Source organism: Parambassis ranga, chromosome 10 (genome assembly GCF_900634625.1).
Source record: "Parambassis ranga chromosome 10, fParRan2.1, whole genome shotgun sequence".
Taxonomy (NCBI): Eukaryota; Metazoa; Chordata; class Actinopteri; family Ambassidae; genus Parambassis; species Parambassis ranga.
In genome coordinates, this window is record NC_041031.1 from 9087000 (window position 1) to 9108730 (window position 21731).

General features: G+C 41.1%; 1 protein-coding gene across 2 annotated transcripts in view; it reads right to left on the reverse strand.

The window, feature by feature from the left end:
* The window catches only part of unc5a (unc-5 netrin receptor A), a 114513-nt gene extending 93384 nt beyond the window's left edge, over positions 1-21129 (reverse strand). For both annotated transcript variants that reach the window (XM_028415686.1, XM_028415685.1), the window contains exon 1: positions 21004-21129. In XM_028415686.1, the coding sequence (XP_028271487.1) occupies positions 21004-21097 (94 nt within the window). In that variant the 5' untranslated portion in view covers positions 21098-21129. The remainder of the gene's footprint in view (positions 1-21003) is intronic.
* Between the last annotated feature and the right edge of the window lie 602 nt (positions 21130-21731).

Here is a 21731-nt window from a genome sequence, read left to right on the forward strand (position 1 = left end):
AAAAAATGGATGTGTATAGATTGGGAATAAACAGCTAAACAAAAGCAAAATAAACTCACAAATGTAGAGCCTTTATATTGTGAGACTATTCCATAAACATTGCATCACTGTAACCATTATACACTTTGAAATGAGAGGGGGCTGGAAAAGATCTGTTCTGTTAAATTAACTAATTTTATCTTGAGTAAACTAATTATAACCCCAATAGCAGTATGCGGCGATGTCAGAAGCTATTCTGATTATGTGCATAACTGCTGTAAAACCCCCTCTTTGTGCATCTAAACAATTTAAATTGTATGTACTGTAAGTCATTCCTACTAAGCATCATCCTATAATTTCTGCTTTCTCTTTTTTTCATATGTGGATGAATGAAATAATGTTACACTATGCATTCCTGCGGTTTGTTTCCTTTTCAACCAAAACACAGATTTGTTGCTGTTTCTCTCTAAGATCTGATAAAGCAATAAAGGCATTCAGGCTGAGGTCAGTTCTCTTGGGTGACCTGAATAAGCATCGACAGCTACTAAAACGAATTTGGGCAAATCAGTAAAGCCAGCAGCTGAGCACATCTACATCGTACGAGCCTGCATTCAGCAGACAGGCATGGTGACAAAGCATTCCCTTAAAACACACCAGATAAAAGACTAATTTGGTCCAATTTTGCTGGAGGGATGCTTATCTCAGAATTCAAATAAGGTCAAAAGAGAAAACAGTCGCAGTCGGTGATAAGATCGTGGTGGAAAAGCAAAATAAACCCTGTAACCTCTCTGAAAATGAGTTATGCTCTGGATCCTTGTAGATGTGGTTATGCCTCTTATTGCCATTTACCTCCAGTGAGGACAACGTGAGTCACCACAAAAAAGGTAAATAAATAACTGATGAGGGCAACAAAGCGGAAAAGCTGAAGTTAGGCTTATCAGAACAAAACAACACCCAAATTTCTACTCAGGAGTGGTCATGATAAGAAAATTGGACTCGGACAGAAATAATAAACACTGTTCATACATCATCACAGATTAAATGTTAGCATACTGTACTCTCTGTAATCTCTTCCTCAGCAGCAATTGTTGAATTTATCAGGAACAATGTGATGTTTTTTGTTTGCAGTGGGAAGCTAAAAACGCTTTTCAATGGACAAGCCAGTATAAGAAACAAAAAAAAGAATAGGAAAGTTCAGAATTCAACAAACTATTTGATAAATGATGTCAAGAAAAGGACAAAAACTGAGAGAGCGTAAACTAAGCAGCTCAGATCTTGAAGCAGTTGGGTTCATGTCCTGGTGGCAATGAGGCGCAGCAGAGAAAGTGCACAATGAGACTGCAATGAAAAAAAGCTTGTTTCCATCAGCTTTCTTCTTCACCCGTCGTTAGATGAAGAAAGAAATGAAAGATTGCTGCAACAAGACTGTCTATCACTTACCAACTGCAACCAATCAGATCGGGATTCTTCTCAGAAGACAAAGGTGGATCAGAGCACTTTCCTCAGCCACGCTTTGATCAATCACTGAAGCTGTTACTAGCAGAAGAACAAACGTGCATGGAGTAGCTGATCTAACGAACCATTTAAGGCTGTAACATAATATAATAATATAAAGAATTATTTCCATTACTATATGCTCCTGCTAACTACACACATCTTTGTAATTTTTCCCAAAACAACAAAACAGCCTCACTCATCTTCATCTGCCATTCAAGACACAAACAAATTGCTTTGGAAGAGCTAAATCTGACAATCATTTTACATATTTATACTGTTGATTAGTTTTCTGGTAAATTGCTAATAGAGAGTATTTACAAAAACTGATGATCCTGGAATGTTTTATCCAAAAATTAAATCAGACTTAAAACTGTGATGAAGGAGCCTTGTTTAGTGACTGTGCAGTGACTGAACTGAGCAACCAAATTAGCAGCTGTAGTAAGAATAATGTGTCCTATTTTCATTCCTGGTGGGGAAAAAAAAACATTCTGTTTTGTTTGTAGCTGTGAATCTGCATGCAGTACATGCAATGCTGTTGCATAATTAACTACAACATGTTGATGACTGATGGTGAAAACCCCTGAATGCCCATGATCCTTGATACTAAACTGGTAGCAGTTGTTCTTGATATCCTGAAAAAACACTAACCATGTTTATATCAGTGGTTCTTTCCAGTGGTAAACAATGTTCAGATTCACAGTTAGAGGTCCACAGTGGGCACGATTGCTTGAAAACTCCTTTATATTCAGGGTTGTTTGCCTATTTGGCTGCTCTTTCAGGTAATCACGCTTGGCCGTGGTGGTTGCTGCTACCTCAGCTCCACCCTGTTGTGTTTACCTAAATTTAGACAATGTAGTTCCAAACAGTGAGAAAATGGTGAGCACTCCTCCGGGCCTCACAGCTCTATCAAAGTCCCTCTCTCTGACCTTATAGAGGTGTCGCCTAGTAATTTTGTGTCTATATCTGTCTGATTAGGACTAACTACAGCAGCTCTGTTTTTCCTTTGAAAGATTTGGTACCGTTTCATTTTTAAGACACCCAACTTCCTATGTTGGAGTTCATCATTTAAATTTTTCATCAGTTCGGATTCAGAGGTTTCTTCACCCCTTGATTTAATAAAATTTGAAGTGGTTTAAACTCAGCATAGGTTTTCACTGCCAGACTCTGCCTCCCACTACCTCACATCCAAAGCACATTCACACAATATTTAATAGAGATTTCCCTCTCATCAAAGCTTCCTCTCATTATTTTCTAGGTAAGGAAGGCTAACAGGTTGTGCAGTTTTTCCACTGTGACAACACTAGAAAAAAAAAAGCGTTTTTGTGGTCAATCATGTTTACCTACTTTTTTTCCTGTGAAAACACAACCTAATTAACCCACTTAAGCAAGTTAGACAAGCACAGTTTTAATTCTTGAAGGCTAATCATTGGCTAGACAAACACATACAGCTGCAGGGGGAAAAAATGACAATTAAACCTAAAACACAAGTAGCACACAGATGCACACAGCAGCAAAGAGCAGGCGGAGTAAACATGAAACTCTCAAAGCTCGACAATCTCTCACAGCTGCTGCTTGCTAGCGTTGACAGCAGCGCAGCCAGTGTGGCGGTCCATAAACTGAGATGTGAGTGAGTGCAATTTCCCCTTTGTTTTGAGGTGTGCATACACAAACCAAACACTAACTGATCTATTAGGCCACCACAGCACACGTGATAAATAATGATAACGCAAATGACTATATGCCAAGAGAGTGAATTGGTTGCACCTGTAGGCCTGTGGTCATTTGTTTTCTGATTGCCAAGGGCATAATGAGCAATAGGCACCCGGTGTGAGTAAGCCCGATTTGTGTTGCCCTTTGTGTTACATTATCTGGCTGACCTGTCACAGCTGTATCACAGGGAGGTTTATTGGATTTAGAGACCGGGCTGTCGTGGTTTTGCACCTACACCTTCAGCTGTCACAGGCACTGATCAGCATTTCCTGTCGGGTTTGAAAAGTTACCACAACGCACTCTCCAGTGTCTCGTTGTTAAACCTGACTGCTGTGACAGCGCAGGCTAATGTTACTCTGATGATGATAGTTAGCCAACAATTATGGGTTAAGGGAGAGCACTACAGTAGAATAAACAGGGGGATGTGGAAGGCTGTCACTCAGGTAATAAAAGTATTATCAATATATGGCAACACCACTGTGCTGTGTGTATGAGATTAGTGTCATCCGTTCAGACAATTCATCAAATCGATGCAATATGTTCATACTTTCTTTTGTATATGTGTGAGTGCATTTTTAATCACATCCTACTCAAATAAACCAACTTCATCTGTTGAAGGCCCAGGTCCAGTGCATGCTGAATAAAGTCAAAAATACACACCGCACAACAAAAATATGTGCTCCCTTCTATAGAGAAAAAAAAGGTTTGTGGACAGAGGTATCCAGGTTCGTTCAGCCGTGCAATAGCTTATAATGTTCATAATGAATATGAATACTGTGATTGCCAGGAGGGCGACTTGATTCCTTGCTGGACCATGACTCATATGTTTTCCAGGGCCACAGGTAAGCTGCTTAACTCCACCTTTCAAAGTGGGACAAATGAGGGATAATTCAATAAAGTGTAGCTCTCAGAAAGATCATGCCTTCTGGTCTTTCCCTCCCTCATTCACCCTGGACACTGCCTGAAATCTACAGTGACAAAACAGACAGCTGTTGACTATGGACTTGGCAGTGAGGAAAATCAGGTCCCGACGCACAAACTCGTCCTGGCGCTCCCGCATCATCGCAGTGACAGCGCGCAGAAGCCAAGGACTGCGAGGAAGGGAGAGGGGACGTGGACGTTAATGTTTCATTCATCAGAGCTCCACACCCTTCCTCCACTGCAGTATGAAAACATAACTGTAATGAAAATCCTATCGATTGGAGTCGCTTCCTTTCAGACAAATTGCACTGTTTTCTTCTAAATGTAAAGAGCAAAGATGAAAGCCCTTGAGACATCATCGTCAATGCTCCATCATGACAGACGGACGTTGTGTCAGCTGATGCTATGGACAAAGGATTTTCCAGAACAAAAAACAAGATGTTTTAAGACATTAATCAACACTGATCAAAAGCTAGGAATTTCTTCTTTGTAGTTAGTAAGCTGGTCGGTCAGATTATAAAAGAGGTGCAGCCATTTTCCAAGAATTTTACACACTTCATTAAGATAGCTGGGCAAAACTGTAGTCCCCAAACGCACCTACATAATTCTGGAGGCAGGGACAGGCTAGTGAGAGAGAGCATTCCTGCCTTGATTTACCCACACCCCTGCAAAAACGTCCTTGATCAGGATGCAGCTGCAGGGGAGTGACTCCCAGCTGCCCCTGTGTGTTCACCCCTTTGCTGCAATGCAAACATCCATGTCTCAGAGGAAAAAGCAACATTTCAAAGACACACTGCTCGTGTCAGTGTACTGCTCAGTTAGTCCTCCAGTGTCAAGTCTCTGAGGCCTACGAAGCATCAAGATGGAAATTTGTAGAAATTTCTGACTTCATCACCCCTGCCAGCTGGTCATAAGGGAAAGAGCAAGACAAAGAAAACCATTTTCAAGTACCGTAAGACTGCCAGTTATGTGATCCCAAAAGAGGCTTTTTCAAAACTAACATGCATGAAGAAACGAGACAGACAGACACTAAGTGTGGATAACCATCTTATCCATGTGTAGTCTTTCCTGCATTTCTAAATTAAAGATAGGACGATAGCACAACAGCAATCTCTGTGTGGGATCTCCATTCTCTGATGAAGGGACTTAAAGGAAATAGATCAACCCAGCATCTCTGGGGTCAAGGGTTTATTTAATGAAGTCATGTCAGTGATGCCTACATTGTACTGTTATCATCATCAGGTGGTGTTTGTTCAGAGGAGGCGGTGCAGTACTCTTACAAATGCTACTTTTGTCATGTAATGAAGAATTAGATCACGTCTGCAGAGGTGGAGTGATATTTTATAATATATAATGTCATTTAATTTCCACCGTTACTATAGCAACACCATCTAAAATGTATTTATTGTAAAGCCCTTTATGTGGAAACTAATTTCAGTTCTCACATTATTAAGTCATAAAAGAGATGGTTAACTGAGCATCAGTCGCCATTTAAACCCACAAACTTTGCCAACTGGGGTGAAATTTTTAACTCCTCATTTTTCTACCGCTGTGCTACCAACTGTTCATGGTGAATAACAAAATGTGTGGGTGGGAACTGCGTGAACAATCCTGTTTCTATAAACATATCATGAACACAACTTTGAACTGACAAACACAGAGACAGATTTGAGGGAGCATTTACAATCTTTATGGAATATGTGAATAAAGGAGAGCTATGAACGAGCGAACAGTAAAAGAGACAAAGCAAATATATACTATAAGTGGAATTTTCTGGATATTAAAGCAACCTTTTTGCATCATTTTGCACCTGCAGTAACACAAACAAAGTGTGTGAAATTACTAACCGCAACCCTAACCCTGCTGTGAGACAATAACATGACAGAAGAGGTATAGCAGACTTTAGTTTTAAACCTAACCAAGCAGTTTTGAAGCCTAAACATAATCAAACAGATGCTAAAAAAGTATTTGTCCAACATAGGGCCCAGTCTTCCAGGTACAAATTTGGACTTCGGTTAAAAACCACCACTGTCTGGATGTGCAGACTTGGTTTTTATGATTTTATACCACCTGACATGATCAAGGACGTAGCTATAGGAGCTGTAGGCAATCACTCTGTTCTGCCATTCACTGTACTTTGCTGTGCATGAGGACCAACACATCACCTCCTCTCATATGCGTATCAGTATCTGTGTGTCTATGAATGGGAGGGGCTCTTTTGGAAACACAGAGCAATAAAGTCATCAGTAAAAATGAAAGAATAAGCCAGAACTGGAGGATAAACTGACACAGGAGCTTTGGTGGCAATAACCCGACATGCAGGGGAATTAACCAGGGTATTACTGCTAAACCTGTGGGACTCTGCTGCTTCCGCAGGGAAACTTAGACACATGACCAAGGAAGAAGGGAGGGGGAAGAGATAATGCTGCTGCTCTGCCTCTAATATTGTGGTTGTAAATGCATTTTAAAGATATCCTTAAATTCCTAATTAACTTCCCTTAATTATTTAAATTCTGTCTGACTCATCAGCAGCTACAGCCCAGAAAACAGAAATACTGTATATCTTGACACATTTCCAGGCTGCATGTTTTGACTCCAAGTGTCATGGAGACAGAGATTTAGTGTGACAACGCTGATGCCAAGTGTTGTACTCCTGCAATGCTTTGCAGAAACATGGCACATACTGTACCAGAACCTGGTGTGTGCGCACACAATATTCCCCCAGATCTGCATAAAAAAGGGAGGAAAAAAAATAACACTGCTACTCAAAATATAAAAGGAAGCAGAAAATTATGTTTCTCAAAAAGGAACTACAACATTTTGTGTTACTGTACGAGTGAGCCTTAGAGGAAAACTGTGACACTTTACAAAAGGCAGTCAAACGCAGAGTTTGAGTGCTTCCTGCAGAGACTGACAGCTAAAACAGTGCATTACTGTCAGTCACCTTTCTCCAGTTAGTTCGAGGCTGCATGTGGTGTTTTAAATAATGCCATGAAACAATTTTGGCATAATATATTTCCTATTAACTTTGGAGCCAGCAGCCAATGACAACAGTGTTTGTATTTTTAGCAAAAAGACCACAGACCAACAAGAAAAGTGGATTAATAATAAGTGAGCATAGTTTAAAACACACAATCTACTAATGTGCTGTATCAGTCGTCTCATGCCTCCCTGTGAGTCTTTTACATCAACCAACATCCAGTAGGATCAAGTCGATACACTCCCGCTGTTAAACTCATATTTCTTACTGTTGGCAACAATACAAAACACTGCCGTTTTAGATTGATTACAGCCAGGATAATGCTTATTTGCATATAATAAAAATTAATTCTGAAGCATGTCATTATCAGGAAAAATATTCAGCTCAGCTCAATTGAATTTATTTATTTCCAGAGTCACAGGGAAAATTACAAATTATTCTTCATAACATTTCATTTTGTTGATATTCTGCATATGGTTTTGTTTTGTTAACACACTCACCTTTTTAAATTCAACCTCATGAATAATACAACACAGCAAAAAGGGAAAGCATAACATCTGATCCCCGCTCTCATGATTGCTTAATTTAAATGGTTTTACCAGCCGAATGCTTTGTAAAATAACATGTAGGCCTCTCCGTTTGCTGTGCTATTCATTCAGACATCTTTTTTTTGTTGTTGAAGAAACTGCCAGCTTAGCTTCAAGCACATCAGCCTATAATTGTTCCTTGGTTCATATCTGTCATGACACTTCTATAGGTCTGCAGCCACTGTCACAAACCACAGCCTGCAGCCCTAATGGGGTCGCTCTATTTTTTGCTCAGTATCTCATACAACCAGCCTTTGTTCCTCATAGCACAATCTGGAGATGCCATTAGTGGGGAGGGAGACAGTGATGTTTAGTGACAGCCAACGACTCCTCTGGTCAAGAGAGTGCCCTAGAGTCATCAGAGTGTCACACACTCCCCTCTACTCTAAACATATCCTGTACTCCCTGTGTTCACCTTTGTTCTAGCTATCTGAAAAGCAGAAAGCTAATTGTGTGATGGGGGGTGGGCAGGGTGGGCAGCACCAATGACAGCCTGAGTGGTGCCACAGTGTAACACTCCCAGCCCTTCTTGTCAAACTCATTGTGGGAGAATCCGGGAGAAAAAAAAAAAAAAAAATCAGGCGAGAGGGGGACGCTCTGATTTTGCTGCAAGTGGCAGTTTTTGTCTTTGTGTTCCGTTCATGACTATTGTCATCACATTTAGGGCTGAGCTCAAAAACATGCAGAAATTCTGTGAGCGGCTGGGTGGGATGATAAGAGAGGAGCTACATGGCCTGTTTGCAGCTGATAACTCACACTCAGCATAAATCAAACACCTTCTGGCGATTCAAATAATTTGTACAGTTGGGCATCACATGTTGAGAAGGGATTGAAGAATTTAAGAGTAAGAAAGTATCATGCCTCACTGCCCCAAAATGAAATGCTGCAGACTTGTCAAATTACATCTTCCAAGTGAAATGCTTATGCTGTGATTTACCAGCATTACTGTACACTACACTCTTTTACACTACAAATTAAGCACAACTGCAGAGTCAACTTTTTCCAACTGCTTCCATCAATAAATAAATGACATTTTATAAGTGTTTTTTTGACCCTCTCATGGTTATTTAAAATTGCCCAAACCAACCAGAAAGTCAACTTGTGCTTCATTTGTGGACAGTGTCATGTGGAGACAATAGCACAAACCACTCCATAGGCAGTTAATGGGTTTACTTGGCCACTTCACACTTGTGGGACCTCCGGCCCTACTGTTTGCTTTAGGCGTTGGCAATTTCCAGCAGGCTGTGGAGGCTCTGTGCATCAATGCTGGCTTAACACAAAATGGCAGCCTGTTATAGAGGAATGGGCACAGATAATGCTTTAGTTTATGTTAGGGGAAAAGAAAAATTCAACCCATGCATCGCAACCAAAGCGCTCCATTCAGCTCCATGCTGGAAATGAGTTTTACTGACTGTTTGAAGTTGTCTTTTCTTTTTTTTTTACAGTGCTGAGGCTGACACAGAATAGCACACAAAAAAATCATATTTCCAAATGATATGCTGTCAGCTTGTCAGCCTCCTCCCAAGTGAGGACAGCTAAGGTATGCTGTTGATTAATATAATTGAATGTGATAGGTAAGACAAGCTTGATATAAGGAAAAGACGAAGGCTGCTAAGGCAAAAGAAAAGCGCCTTTGTAAGATCTTAGGAATGTTATCCAAGTAAGAAGGTCGTTTTTTTCAAACATCAGACTAGTTTGTGTCACAATTTCATCTTGATCCTTTGAACAAGAGCGGGACAAATCCTTTCTTACATATCTGGACAGGGACTTGAAGTCTTCTGTAGCAGAGTGCACAAAGATAAAAGACTTTTTTCTGAGAAGCAAATGATCTTCTTAAAATGATTACTGCGCTTTTCTGTGTAAAAAAAGCTTGGGATTTCTGCGGGAAAATAAATAAATAAAAATCTATATGAACAAAAAAACAACAAAGACATTTTCAAAAATAATCTTAGGCAGACAAAAAAGGTCTGAAACCAATCTCTCAATTTTCAGCTGGATCACTTAAAAACATAGAAATATGATTTTTAAACAACCAAGTAGGGACTCTTTACTATTCCCAGTGGCATTTCCATCAAACAATGATTCAGGGACGTGGCCTGGACATGGTCTGGAGTCTGGCTGCAGGAGGTTGTGAGGGATAGAAAATGTGATGAATCATAAGAACACTTAAGATCTCAACAATGGAAAAGGTTACTCAGCAACGGGCAGTCTAAGATGTGGTAATATGTTTTTTTCTTGTAGCGAGCTACATGAGGTGACCACAGACGCATGTGTGCGCACAACATATTCCATACAAGTACTGAAATACACTTACATCAGGAGAGTCGAAATTACAGTGCTTTAAATATGCAAGGCAGGGAGCAGGGTTCAAGTAACAAACAAATAATAATTACAGGTAAGAGCGGAAACAGAAGTGGGTGAAGCAAGGTGAGAGTTTGGTGGCAAATTATTACACCCAGCAGGTAGGTTGGTGGAGGTTGTATTTACCAAAGACTCCTTCTTTGTTCTCTTTTTAACCCTTTCCCCTTTCACTGTAATTTATTCATTATTCTTTTGTTTCCTTATTAGACACTAATAAGGAAATAGGAAGGGTAATAAGACCCTCAGAAGGGCACAGCCTAATGTAAGTTGGACACCCCCCAAACCCTCCTGAGAGAGACTGCTCATTGTGGATTAATGTGCCTTTATAAAGTTGTCACGTCTGGTAGAGATTAAGCAGACCTGGCCCTCCCTCCCTGTGCAAGTGCCACGTCAGTTTGCCGTCAGCGGAGCCCCCTGGTGCCACATGGCTTGAACTGGAGGAACACAGCAAAGTCTTGGCGGGAGTTCATCTAATATATTAAAGGCATTACAAATAAATACATCTATAAAAATTCAAAGCAGATGGGAATGTATAGTGACTTTCATTTTAAAGCCTGACGATAACCGCCACACAAAAGTCAACATCTGGTGTTTCTTAAAAGTCTAACAAAGTGCGAGTCTGAAATACTCCGGGGAAGATGAAGGACCTTTGTAATACTGGACCGCACTGCCCTCTGAATACACAGAGTAAGGCTGATATTTTCCTGTTTGATTACAGTACCGCTGGGGACACAATAGAAGACCTTTGAAATTGAAACTCTGAAATCCAAGCCGCACACTGTCTGTGAGTCATAACCGTGCTCACACTAGATTTGTCTACACAAGGACAGAGTGTACAGTGTAGTATAAAAAAATATAAAAACATACTTCCTGCCTTGACATGTCACACGTCCTTAACACCTATCTAAGCACACTACAGCAACATGGCTCCAACTCACCATTGTCACCTGAGTTGCCTTTACAGCATCGGGCAGACTACATATATTCAGACTGTCCTGCTTACTATGCTCCATTAAAAAAATGCTCCCCACAAACTGAGAGGAAATGAACATTTGGCACCATTTTGTAACCACTCCTGGGAGGACTCTTTGATCCCTGCACCCCACAGGACTTGTTCAGGGCACGCGCAGATGTCTGGCTGCAAAACATCAAACTGTAGCAGATAGTTTAAGAGCTCAATCCGACAAATCATTTTCTCACTGTGCTTAAAACCTGATATACCCCAATTGATTTTGGAGCTCCAATTACATTGTCAAATGAGGAATAACGGAGATGAATAATACTCAATTGTGTCTTCAGCTTATGAGTGATGAGATGTTCTGAAACGGGAGTAAAAATTTGCCACAGTGACTCAGAAATAAAGGATGGATGAAGTCATTAGACGAGCTGTTAACGATATCATACGAACTGAGCGCGGTCAGAGGCCAGCATTCATTCAATCACTGCTTGAAATTGGACACTGACTCACATTCATTAAACGACAGACACATTGAACAAACAACTCCTTATATTCTTGTTTATTGGTCACCAGATGTCTACCCGCCTCGACTGCATGTTCGGCAAATTAATTAAATGAACAAATTGAACAGAGCTTTTGTTGTTTTTTTTTTAACAGCCAACTCCCAACAGACGTAACACAAAATTTCAATCAATACTCTGTAAAGGCATTTTTAAGTCTATAAAGATTGAGCAAAAAAACACACATTATTCAGTGTCCAATTAGGCCAAAATAGCATCTGTTAGGATAGACTGGTGGAAGCAGTATGGGGACATCATACCGTCTTTTTGACAGAGGAGACTTAAATACCGACTGCACTGCATCTTCTATCCACCCACACTAAAATTTCACGCTGAAGTCAATATATATCTCACAAACTGACTGCACCCAGCAGATTTAACCCATGACCCGTGCACTAACGAAAGGTATATTAACTTACTGAATCCAGGCCTGAAGCTGATATTTTAGTATAATAATAAAAAAAAGAGATGCGGAGAAAAAAAAGTAAATTTTGGTCTATATATCTGAGCACCTCTTCCTAATTCCCTCCTTTCATGGCAACATTTACAGCCTCGCATGTTGGAATTTACTATCAGACAAATATTCTCACACAGTGCCAAAGGACATCAATTCATAGATTCAATTCATTACAACAGCTATATTAAGACAAAATGTCCAGACTAAGGTCATCTAAAGTGGACCTGTTGTATAGATTTGCCAACAAAAAGGATGGAGGTGCACATACACTACACTATGTACGGTTTATAAAATAAATATAGAAGAGTACAAGGTCAGTGGCGAGAGTTAATACTAGTTTATAGGTTTTATTTTTACAGTATGTTTGTAAATTATTTGCCTTTTGTTTTATATTATTCAAGATTCTGACCTGGTTTGTAAATCTCTAAAAAGTTACATGTAACTCCAGGTAGCCACATGAGAACTAACCGTACTACAGTCTGTAGTCAGAGAGCAGTTTTTAATTTAACAGTTGGTTCCCTGAGGCCTGATCAAACATTTACCACTGTCTGTTTTTAAAATGGATTATGATGAAATGTCTCCAACAGAATGGTACATAATGGATCCTGTTGCCTGCCAGCTTGTAACTGAGCAAATCCAATATGGGTATCTAATGATACAGTAAATAGTGCCAATAATGGAGCATAAGAAGCTGACAGAATACCACACAAGAGAGCTTGACATGATTACAAAAGGTTGATGTTCTTAAACATTAAAAAAAGAGCTTTAAATGGCTTTGATCTGCTAGAAAATCATCTTGGCTCCCCCTCTAAAGCATCTTACACCATTTTTATGAGTTAATAATGTGTATGTGGGTTTTTAAAAAAAAAGTGGGTAAACCCTCTAAGAAAAAGCAATTGACTCTTCCCACTGCCAGAAGATAAGTTTGTCTTTCTGCTTTTTGTTCCGCTGTGTCACATTCAATATCATAAACACACTGCCAGAAAACTGGGTGAGTAATCAGTAGACAGCAGTGATGGTTACAGCAATCACTTTTTTAAAAAATATTTTATTCCATTCTCTTTAAACTCAACACAGGCAACACAATGTTCCAGAACTGCCTGAAAGCAGATGGATGTAACCGGAGGCTGGAACAGCAAAGTTGCAGAAGTTATCGATGAAAGCCCACCAGCAAGAGCAGAAAATTAGCTTATCCACCTGGGTTTGCATCGGGGCCAATTAAGACCCCTGGCTACTACTCTGTATCATTTGATCCAGGAATGAAAGGCAACTGTACCCACTGAAGACAGAAGCCAGATGTTATTAGTGTGTGCGGCTTGAGAATACTTATTTCGTACCATTTATAACTATGTTATTACATACACTTCTGTGTATGTGTTTAAAATATAGCGAGTGTTGGCAATATCCTTCCGGATTAAAATTCAATATGTTGCTACATTGTGCAAGACAATATGTGACAATTCAAATTGTCTGAATAAGTAACAACTTTACGTAATCTAAGCAAAGAAATATTAGTAAGAAAACCAAACAACCTTAACAACCAGCATTAAAGAATCAGTTCAGTATCACACGATATAATGTTGCGATAATCGACTGTATTTTCGATATAAAAGTGCCTGGCTATAAACCAGACTGCAGACTTAATTATCTTTTTCATCATTCCTTCCAATTATTTTGCATCTTAACAGTCCTTTCCTCTAATATCACCAAACTGCAATATTCATTCTACCTGAAACACAAGACTACAAATCAGCAAGTAATTAACACAAACAATGACGGTGCAGAGCTGCTCTGTATGCCTCTTTGAAATTCATGCACTGGTGACAAGGAACTGCAGGTAAGAAAAAGCACTTCGATTGTACATAAATGTGCTGTCAGTGGACTTTTAAATCTATAGAAGCCAGAATCAAGTGCAAGGCGTGCTGTAAAAAAAGAAAAAGAAAAAAAAAGAAACATCTAGCCTCAATGGTACTGTAGCTGTGTTGTCATGATTAATTCCATTGGAGTAAGGACTTGAATGTGTTTTCCACGAGCCTACTGTTCCTGATGGCCTTGCCAAGAAAATCTGCTGCTTAGCTTTAAGCGTTGAATCTGTAATGTTCAGACCTCATTTCACATCAGGAAATGGTTTGTTTGGGAAAAACAATAACGGGGGGGACCTACATAGATCAGAGAGGCTGCTCTCACACTGCAACACATTGAGGGTGGATAATAAATGCTTCATGTTTTGTGGAAATCAGCTTGCGAGGCGCAACGTAAGAATGATTTTTGGAGATGATTTCAGGTACATGTGTAAAATGAATGCTGACAAAATAACCTGATCATGTCTCTATAAACAAAGGAGCAAAACAAAGAGGTACCGGTGATATTAGAAATGCTATATCAATACTGTCTTATTTATAGGCTTAGTGCTAAACCTAGCACAGTCAAACATTATACAACATGCCATCTTGGCTCAAATGTGCTCCGAAAGTCCGTGCTCTGTTGACTCAGTTGAATTGCTTGCCTAAGGCAATGGTGCCTGGACACATACACATAATTAGGAAAGGTCACTGTGCCTCCTGTCTTGTCAACAAAATCACTTCAAGATGACAAATTCTGGCTCCGGCTGAGCCAGACCTCCCTCAGATACCCTTGCCAATCAAGTGCCAGCAGGGCTGTCTGGGTAGCCTTAGGTGATTTCTAATTATGTCTTTTACATGCCATGCTAAACAGGGGAAAAGCATAACAATGAGCCGATACATTTTGCTGCCAGTGTATAGCAGACTAAACATTATCTGGTAGGGAAATGTGCAGAAAAGGCGCCAATAAAAAATTTAAAGTGGATAATTTTCTCTACAGTCTCACACAGAAATGTTGAAATGTATTCCTTTTCCTCATGGTATGTTTTTTTTAAGTGTTAAGACGAGTGTGAAGTTGCATGTTTAAAATGTGAGGCTTACTTCTGAGATAGTTAAGGCTGCATTTTGCAGGTCAGCCTCAGCTCAGGTTTCCCAGAGTAGCTCACGGTGGAGTTTTGGGTACTGCAGTTAAGTTTTTGACAGACTATGTACACTTTAATGGAATCTAACCTTCCCTAAATCTGTGTAAAGATGCTCGCTGCCACACAACACCAAAAGAAAAGTATTTTCACCTCCCTTGGCTTAGCAGCTGGCAGCGTGCTCATCTGCTTTTATTCTCCTAAACCATACAGTATCGTTAGTGATATGGCCAAATTGTTCACTTCTGACTACATCTGCCCACAGCCCTTAGTTTCCAAAACAACACTGGCCAATCCAGATGTTGCTTTGCATACTAAAGACATCATGAACCTGATGAAGTTGCATGTAATGCTTTGCACTGTTGACTCCTCCATGTACGTTCTGTTAGTCTTTGAATGCTGCACAGCACAGTAGAACGGTGCACCACCACTGTGTCAGCTAAACCTTCCTGCAGCTCCTTTGTAATTTTATGATGCTTTGCTTTGCTTTGTTGCCAGCATATGTGCAGCCACCTCAAAGTTTTCTTGTTTTTCTTGTCTAGTTCAAACCGAGCCTTCCTCCGCTCTGCGTTTTCAGTCGCTTGTTTAGATATGGTTGTGTGATATCTAGCATGTGTTAAATTTTAAACTTCTGAGTTCATTTTCAGTATGTAAACAAACATAACTGTAAATGTTTTACTCCCTAAAATCTGCCAGATATATCCACTACCGGTCAACTTATAGTCTGCAACAGAGGTTTTTCCCCTTCAAAAAACAAACTAAAACTCCCTTTTGCAGGTGACCAAACATGAGGAGTTTACCAGATGAAACTCATCACATCATTAAACTAATAAGTCATCAGATCAAATTATTTCAAATGCCCTTCACACTCTTCAAAGTTCTTGCTCACTGCATGCTCTGTACACTTCCAATCCAGTCTGCTATATGATGAAGTGGAAGTGGCTTTCACATCACTCCCTGGTGGCCTTACTAAGGAACTATTAATCTATGGCTCTCCATATTGCATTCAGATCTGCCTTCCCCAGCCACCACCTGGCCTGAAGTAAAGGCCAAGAGAGGGCCCAGAGGACTGGACAGGCTCTTATTATGAGCTGCACCAAGACACCTCTGGGTTTCTAAGCACTTCCTCTGACAGTGACTGATGGCCAATTAACCATTTGGAGAAGAGTATTGATCACTTGGTGAACAGGAAGGACCTGAAAACATCTCCTAACACACCACTATTCTCACTGTACAATGTGAACAGCCTGACAGTACATCATGTGTACAAAAAACCAACACAGGAGAGCTTTATCGCACAACACAACATCTCAAGAATGACCCCAGTGAAAGTTTTTGTTTTCGTCGTGTCAGTCACCCGCCCACACCGGAGACGTGCATCACCTCAGGACTCCCTGCATTTATTTTCCCTCTAGTGGTCTTAGTGAAGCCTCTGACAGACGGCTGTTTACAATGACACACATCTATTTTGTTTTACGACATGATATATGGTATGTGATGACTGATTAGTGTCACTCTGCAAAATAATAAAAACAAATGGATTCCTCTAAGCTGAGCCTGCATCAGAACTATTTTTGTCTGGCTCATTTCTGCTTGTGTTGACAATTTGCTCTCACTTCAGTTGCTCCGTGCTGCTGACAAACAGGCAGCTGGTTCTGATGACACCTGTACGGAGGTCAGGCTCAGTGTGGATTGAAGCGTTTCCAAAGTGCTGTGCACATCTCACCTTTAAATGTGGGCCGCGGGTAAAACCTGAGCTGTCCACATTATCTGTTTTCTGGTTAACAATAATCAGAAAGGTCATGTCCAGGAGATTGTGAAGAAGAAAACTACAGCACGGTGCCTTTGGCAGCATTAGTATCTTGTGCTGTGATTGACCCCCAGGGCATCAACCTCAACCTTCACATGCCCCATGTTTTTTGCTGAGGTGAATATTTTTTTTTTTTTTTTATTCCTGGCAAGAGATCACACTGGCATTCAAGGTTGAAGGTCAGCTTTGCATGCTCTTTCTCTCCACAGCAGTACAAGATGGGGAGAGGGAGGACGGCCCAGGGAAAAGAACATTCGATTAGATCTTCCAGGCAAGGAATCAACAAGCTCATCCCAGCTTCTCATTTGTGGCCCTCAGCTATATGTGGCCTAGCTGCTGGTTAGCACCAACGGAAACACACCACTAGAGATTGAGGGCATTTGCTGATACATTGTCAGATACTGTGACCTTCTGTGAATTATCATCCAGGTTCCCATTGAGACATAGGGTAATCTGGTCCCACATCGGAGGTGAAAGGTCAGGTTTTTTTTTTTTGCTACCTAGATAGAAAAGCACAGATAGTGGCCATAGTGTGCAGCATTTCAGGAGGTAAACAGCCCAACTTCAACCCCTAAGCGCTCTCACATAGACCTGAATCATAGAAATGGGGTAATTGAAACAAAAGGGCAGAGTTTGACAGAGATGTAGTGCCTCCGCCGGGCCTCTGCACAGACTGCAGAAAATAACACCTAACTCCTCCCCTCTGCAAGGTTCATCCTCCATGTGTCCTCAGCAACGCCTGTGTCCTTCCTTTACTCCTCAAGAGTAACGATAAGTGCAGGGACACCGCGCCTTGTGAGAGATAAGGTGCCTGGGTATTTGTCAGCAAATGGAGCGTGCTCCTCCACTGTTTAAAGCTGACCTGCGTTGACATGCACTGTTTACCTTTTATTCATTCATTCTGAACCATTATCTCTGACTTCATTAATCACCGTAGCTCAAACAGCAGAAATTACTTTGCAGGATTTTCACAGGAAAGAGATTAATTCATTCTGATTTTTTTTTCTCCCCCACACAAATAAAAGTGGATGAAATGCAATAACTTTAATCAATTCTGTCCAGCAAATAAACAACTCACCTCCCTCTGTCATTGTAATTTGTCCAATTTTAATTCAGTAAGCAGCATAAATTTCCAGACGAGCAAAATCATTTTAATTTTTACTTTTTTTTCGGTGATTGCCTCCTAGCATGATATGTTCTGCATTTATACATCATGCTAATTTAATGCGAGAGTATCAGCGATTGAGAAAAATAAATCATTTTAATAAAATATCCCTGCCTTCAGTGTTCACGTCCTTCCGTTGTCTCTGTCATTTGAATTCATCTCCCATGACTAGAGGGAACAGAAACTCTTTCTGGTTATAAATTATCACTTCCCCCCGTAAAAAGACCATATCCCTGCAAATACATGGCGATCATTTGCCATGCATTAGCTATGGGACAAAAACGAAGTGGTTTTAAATTCCTTTGACCAGAAGGCAATTTCCCCCAATAAATTATGTTAATTTTGGCTTTTGCTCTCCTTATCACATTCTTTAGTGAGTCAATGAGGAGAGACAAAAACTGGCTGTGAGAAAGACAACTCTGGGACGATTCATATTAGAATGATGAGAGATGTCTGGCGAAAGAATTCCTCATGTTACTGTGCTAAGCGGTGGGAACTTGCAAATTACTGTTTTACGCAATAGATTTCTGCTTGTTGTCACTTAATGGCCAACTCCTTGCATCATCACAAGGTCTACACCCCGTGGAAATTGCTCTGAGGTGACTGTTCACACAAGTAGGAAGGTGCCTGACACCAAATCCCAAGCTCCCTCGCTGAACCAGACAACAATTGCTTGGCAACGCTCTCACTGGGCAGAGGGGGAAAAAAAACAAACAAAAAAAATGGAGGATTTCTATTTTTTTCCCGTGCATGGATAGATAGGCTTTTGATGATCTTTGTTTTTCTTTATAACAGAGTAAAGTTAAATAAATAAACGGTAAATAAAAGAAGCAACAGGAGTTGCTATAATCTGCGCACACATGCACACATGGCAGATGTCCATGTATGCAAATCCACATCCACAGCACACACACATACAAAAACACACTTTGCATACTGAAAACATCAAGTGGTGTGCACACACAGGCAAAGCAGAACAGTTCTTTGTTCCTTGGGCTGAGAGCGTATCTACCCCCCACCCCCCACCCCCACCCCCCTTCTCTGTCCGGCCCGTCAGATCACTCACAACACAGTGAAATGGAAAGTGCTCAGCTGGCTCAAACCTAGATTGACAGGCATACCTTTATTACTGACTGAGTTATGTTTCCCTGCAAAAAAGACACAAAAAAGACAAGCCAGCTTTGATACAGAGGAATGCAGAGTCAGCGCTTTGCTTCTCTACAGAGGATAGCTCCACTGATCTCGGAATGCGACTGTCCCAATCCCGATGTAGAAAGAATTGGCTACTAAATTACCTTCCGATCTATTTCGGGAACTCACTTTGTCCTATAAAAGTTGCCTCTAAGCTGTGATGGGAGCTTATAAGGATGCCTGTACTGACCTAATATGATAGAGAGTGACAGACTGAAACAAGGAGAAAGGGGTTTGGAAGGAAATGTGATATAAAGAATACAGCAAACAGAATTCTTACAATTAACCTTGCACCCTTCCTTCTCTTTGCTCGCTATATAGTATTCAGGGTCATGAAAGGGCTGAGCGCCTATCCCAGCAAGCATTGAGTGACAGGCAGGGAAACACCCTGTGCAGAGCTCCAGTCCATCAGAGAGCCAGCAAAGAAACAGCATCACAACTATGAGAATTTAAGAGTCTTAAAATCGCCCTACAACTGCAGGAGGAAACACAAGCAGGAACTTCTGCACCAAAACACACAACTATCTCAACACGCATTATAAAATGATTTGTAAATACCACCACACAGCTTTTCACTTAGCTTGATACGTGAGGTCCCTGGAGCTTGACTGTTTATTTAATCCTAATATATTCCTAATTATACACTAATTAATGCACGAGAAAGGCCCTCTTAATTCATCATCTCTGTGTCCTGAAGCAGGAGACACAAATTACACCAACTTTAACATGTTTGCCTTCTGTCCAAGGCAAGGTTAACAGTTCGGAAACAAGCGCAAGGCAAATGATGTGTGAAATTCTTGTGTTTTGGATACTCACCAGTAGCTTCCAGCTGTTTGGTATTGTTAGGATGACATTTAGCATCAGGGCGGATGAATAAAGGAAGTGTGTTTTTTTTCTTTTTCTTTTTTTAAAATAGTGCTTTATTTGCAACAGGGACATTGATCAAACCACTAACTTCATGCACATCACTTTGATGTGTTTGATTGTTACAAAATGTGTTGTATATTATTAGGAGAAGAGCTGATGTAAATAAAAAATATTATGCTGCAAACAGGAGGAACTTGGTCTCTGCACTCCTCAACGTCCCTGATTGTTCTGTACATCAGGTACATTTACATGCAATCCAGTATGTCTGGCCAGGAGGCTGCATCATAAAATGTAACCCATCAGTGCGAGTAGGTCGTCTACCAACTCAGTAAAGCTGTCACCATACTGCAAATGCAGCAGGAATGAGTCCTGGCCGGAGAGAAACGCGGAGTTGAAGGGGGGGATGTTTGCAGGCAGCAGAGCTCCTGGGTAGATGGATGCATGCTCTGAATGAACGCGGCAAAGCTCTCCACAAGAATTAATAGAGGTGTTAGTGAAGGTTGTTTGTTTATGTAGCGCGCAGTGTTTTTTTTTTATTATTTTCATTATTATTATTGTTCACGGGCCCCGCTGTTCCATCACCTCTCACAGCGCAGGTTTGCTCCTTGGAGCAGGTGGAGGCTCAACTTGTCACGACAGTGGGAATAAAAAATACACGCCGTAAACTTCTCCTCTATTAAACACGGCATCCACCACACAAACCACACAATAACAGCTGACATTCGCCTCAAGTTGTAACCCTGGCAGACACGTTGGAGCTACAGAGCGCATCCCTCGTAACCTTGGAGGTGCAGGCTAATTGAGTGTTAGTGCTAGCAAATTATGGAACAATAAGAACTGCCGACAACGTGCTCCGTTACGCGCCCCGGGTATCTCCAAAAAGAAAAAAAAATAGCAGTGAACTTCTCACATGCTGGTTTTGGTGCTGGTGTGTTTTACACAATGTGTGTAAAATAAAGTAAAAAGGGCGTTAAACTTACCACCGGTGCAGGTGAAGCAGCCAAAGACGAGCCAGAGCACGAGGAGCGCTGCGCTGAATCTACAGCGGACAAAGGGGCCCAGAAGTGAGGGCATCTTCCTGCTTCTTTTTATCACCTAAGTTTCAGAAGGCAGGCAGCGAGACGAAACACGGGCACAACGGGCTTACAAAGGTCCGGTGAGTGAGTCCTCTAGTAGCGCTTTACGCCCCTTTTCTCACAACGCCCAAGTCTGCTCCTCAGCACATATCCTCCCGCCGTACCGTGGCCATCAGTATCCCGGTCGTGCGTCTTCGTTGCTCAGAACAACGCATCACAGGTGTGGTAAATAAACTGCTGCCTCTGCTCGCCACCGCGGGTTCACTGTAGCTCACTGTATGTCTCCAAAGCCGCGATCCGTTCACAAGTGTCTCCCTGTCACTGAGCCGAGCACGGAGCCAGTTTTTAGTTGTCTCTTGACACTTTTGCAGCCCTGGCGCGAAACAATACCTTCTCCAAATGCGAAAATGCTAAGAATTGGCATCGGAGAAAGAACATCTGCTTGCACAGCAATGCTGGAGTGCTGAGAGTCAGGGAAGGTATACGCTGCTAGGAGCGGAGGAGCAAAACCAGGAACGGAGTGTTGGCTGCTGGCTGGGAGCGGAGCGTCCTGAGCGCGCTCAGCTGCTGCTGCTGCTGCTTTTTTTTATATTAGAGGAGTATTTACATATCCTGAATAGGCATAAGTAACC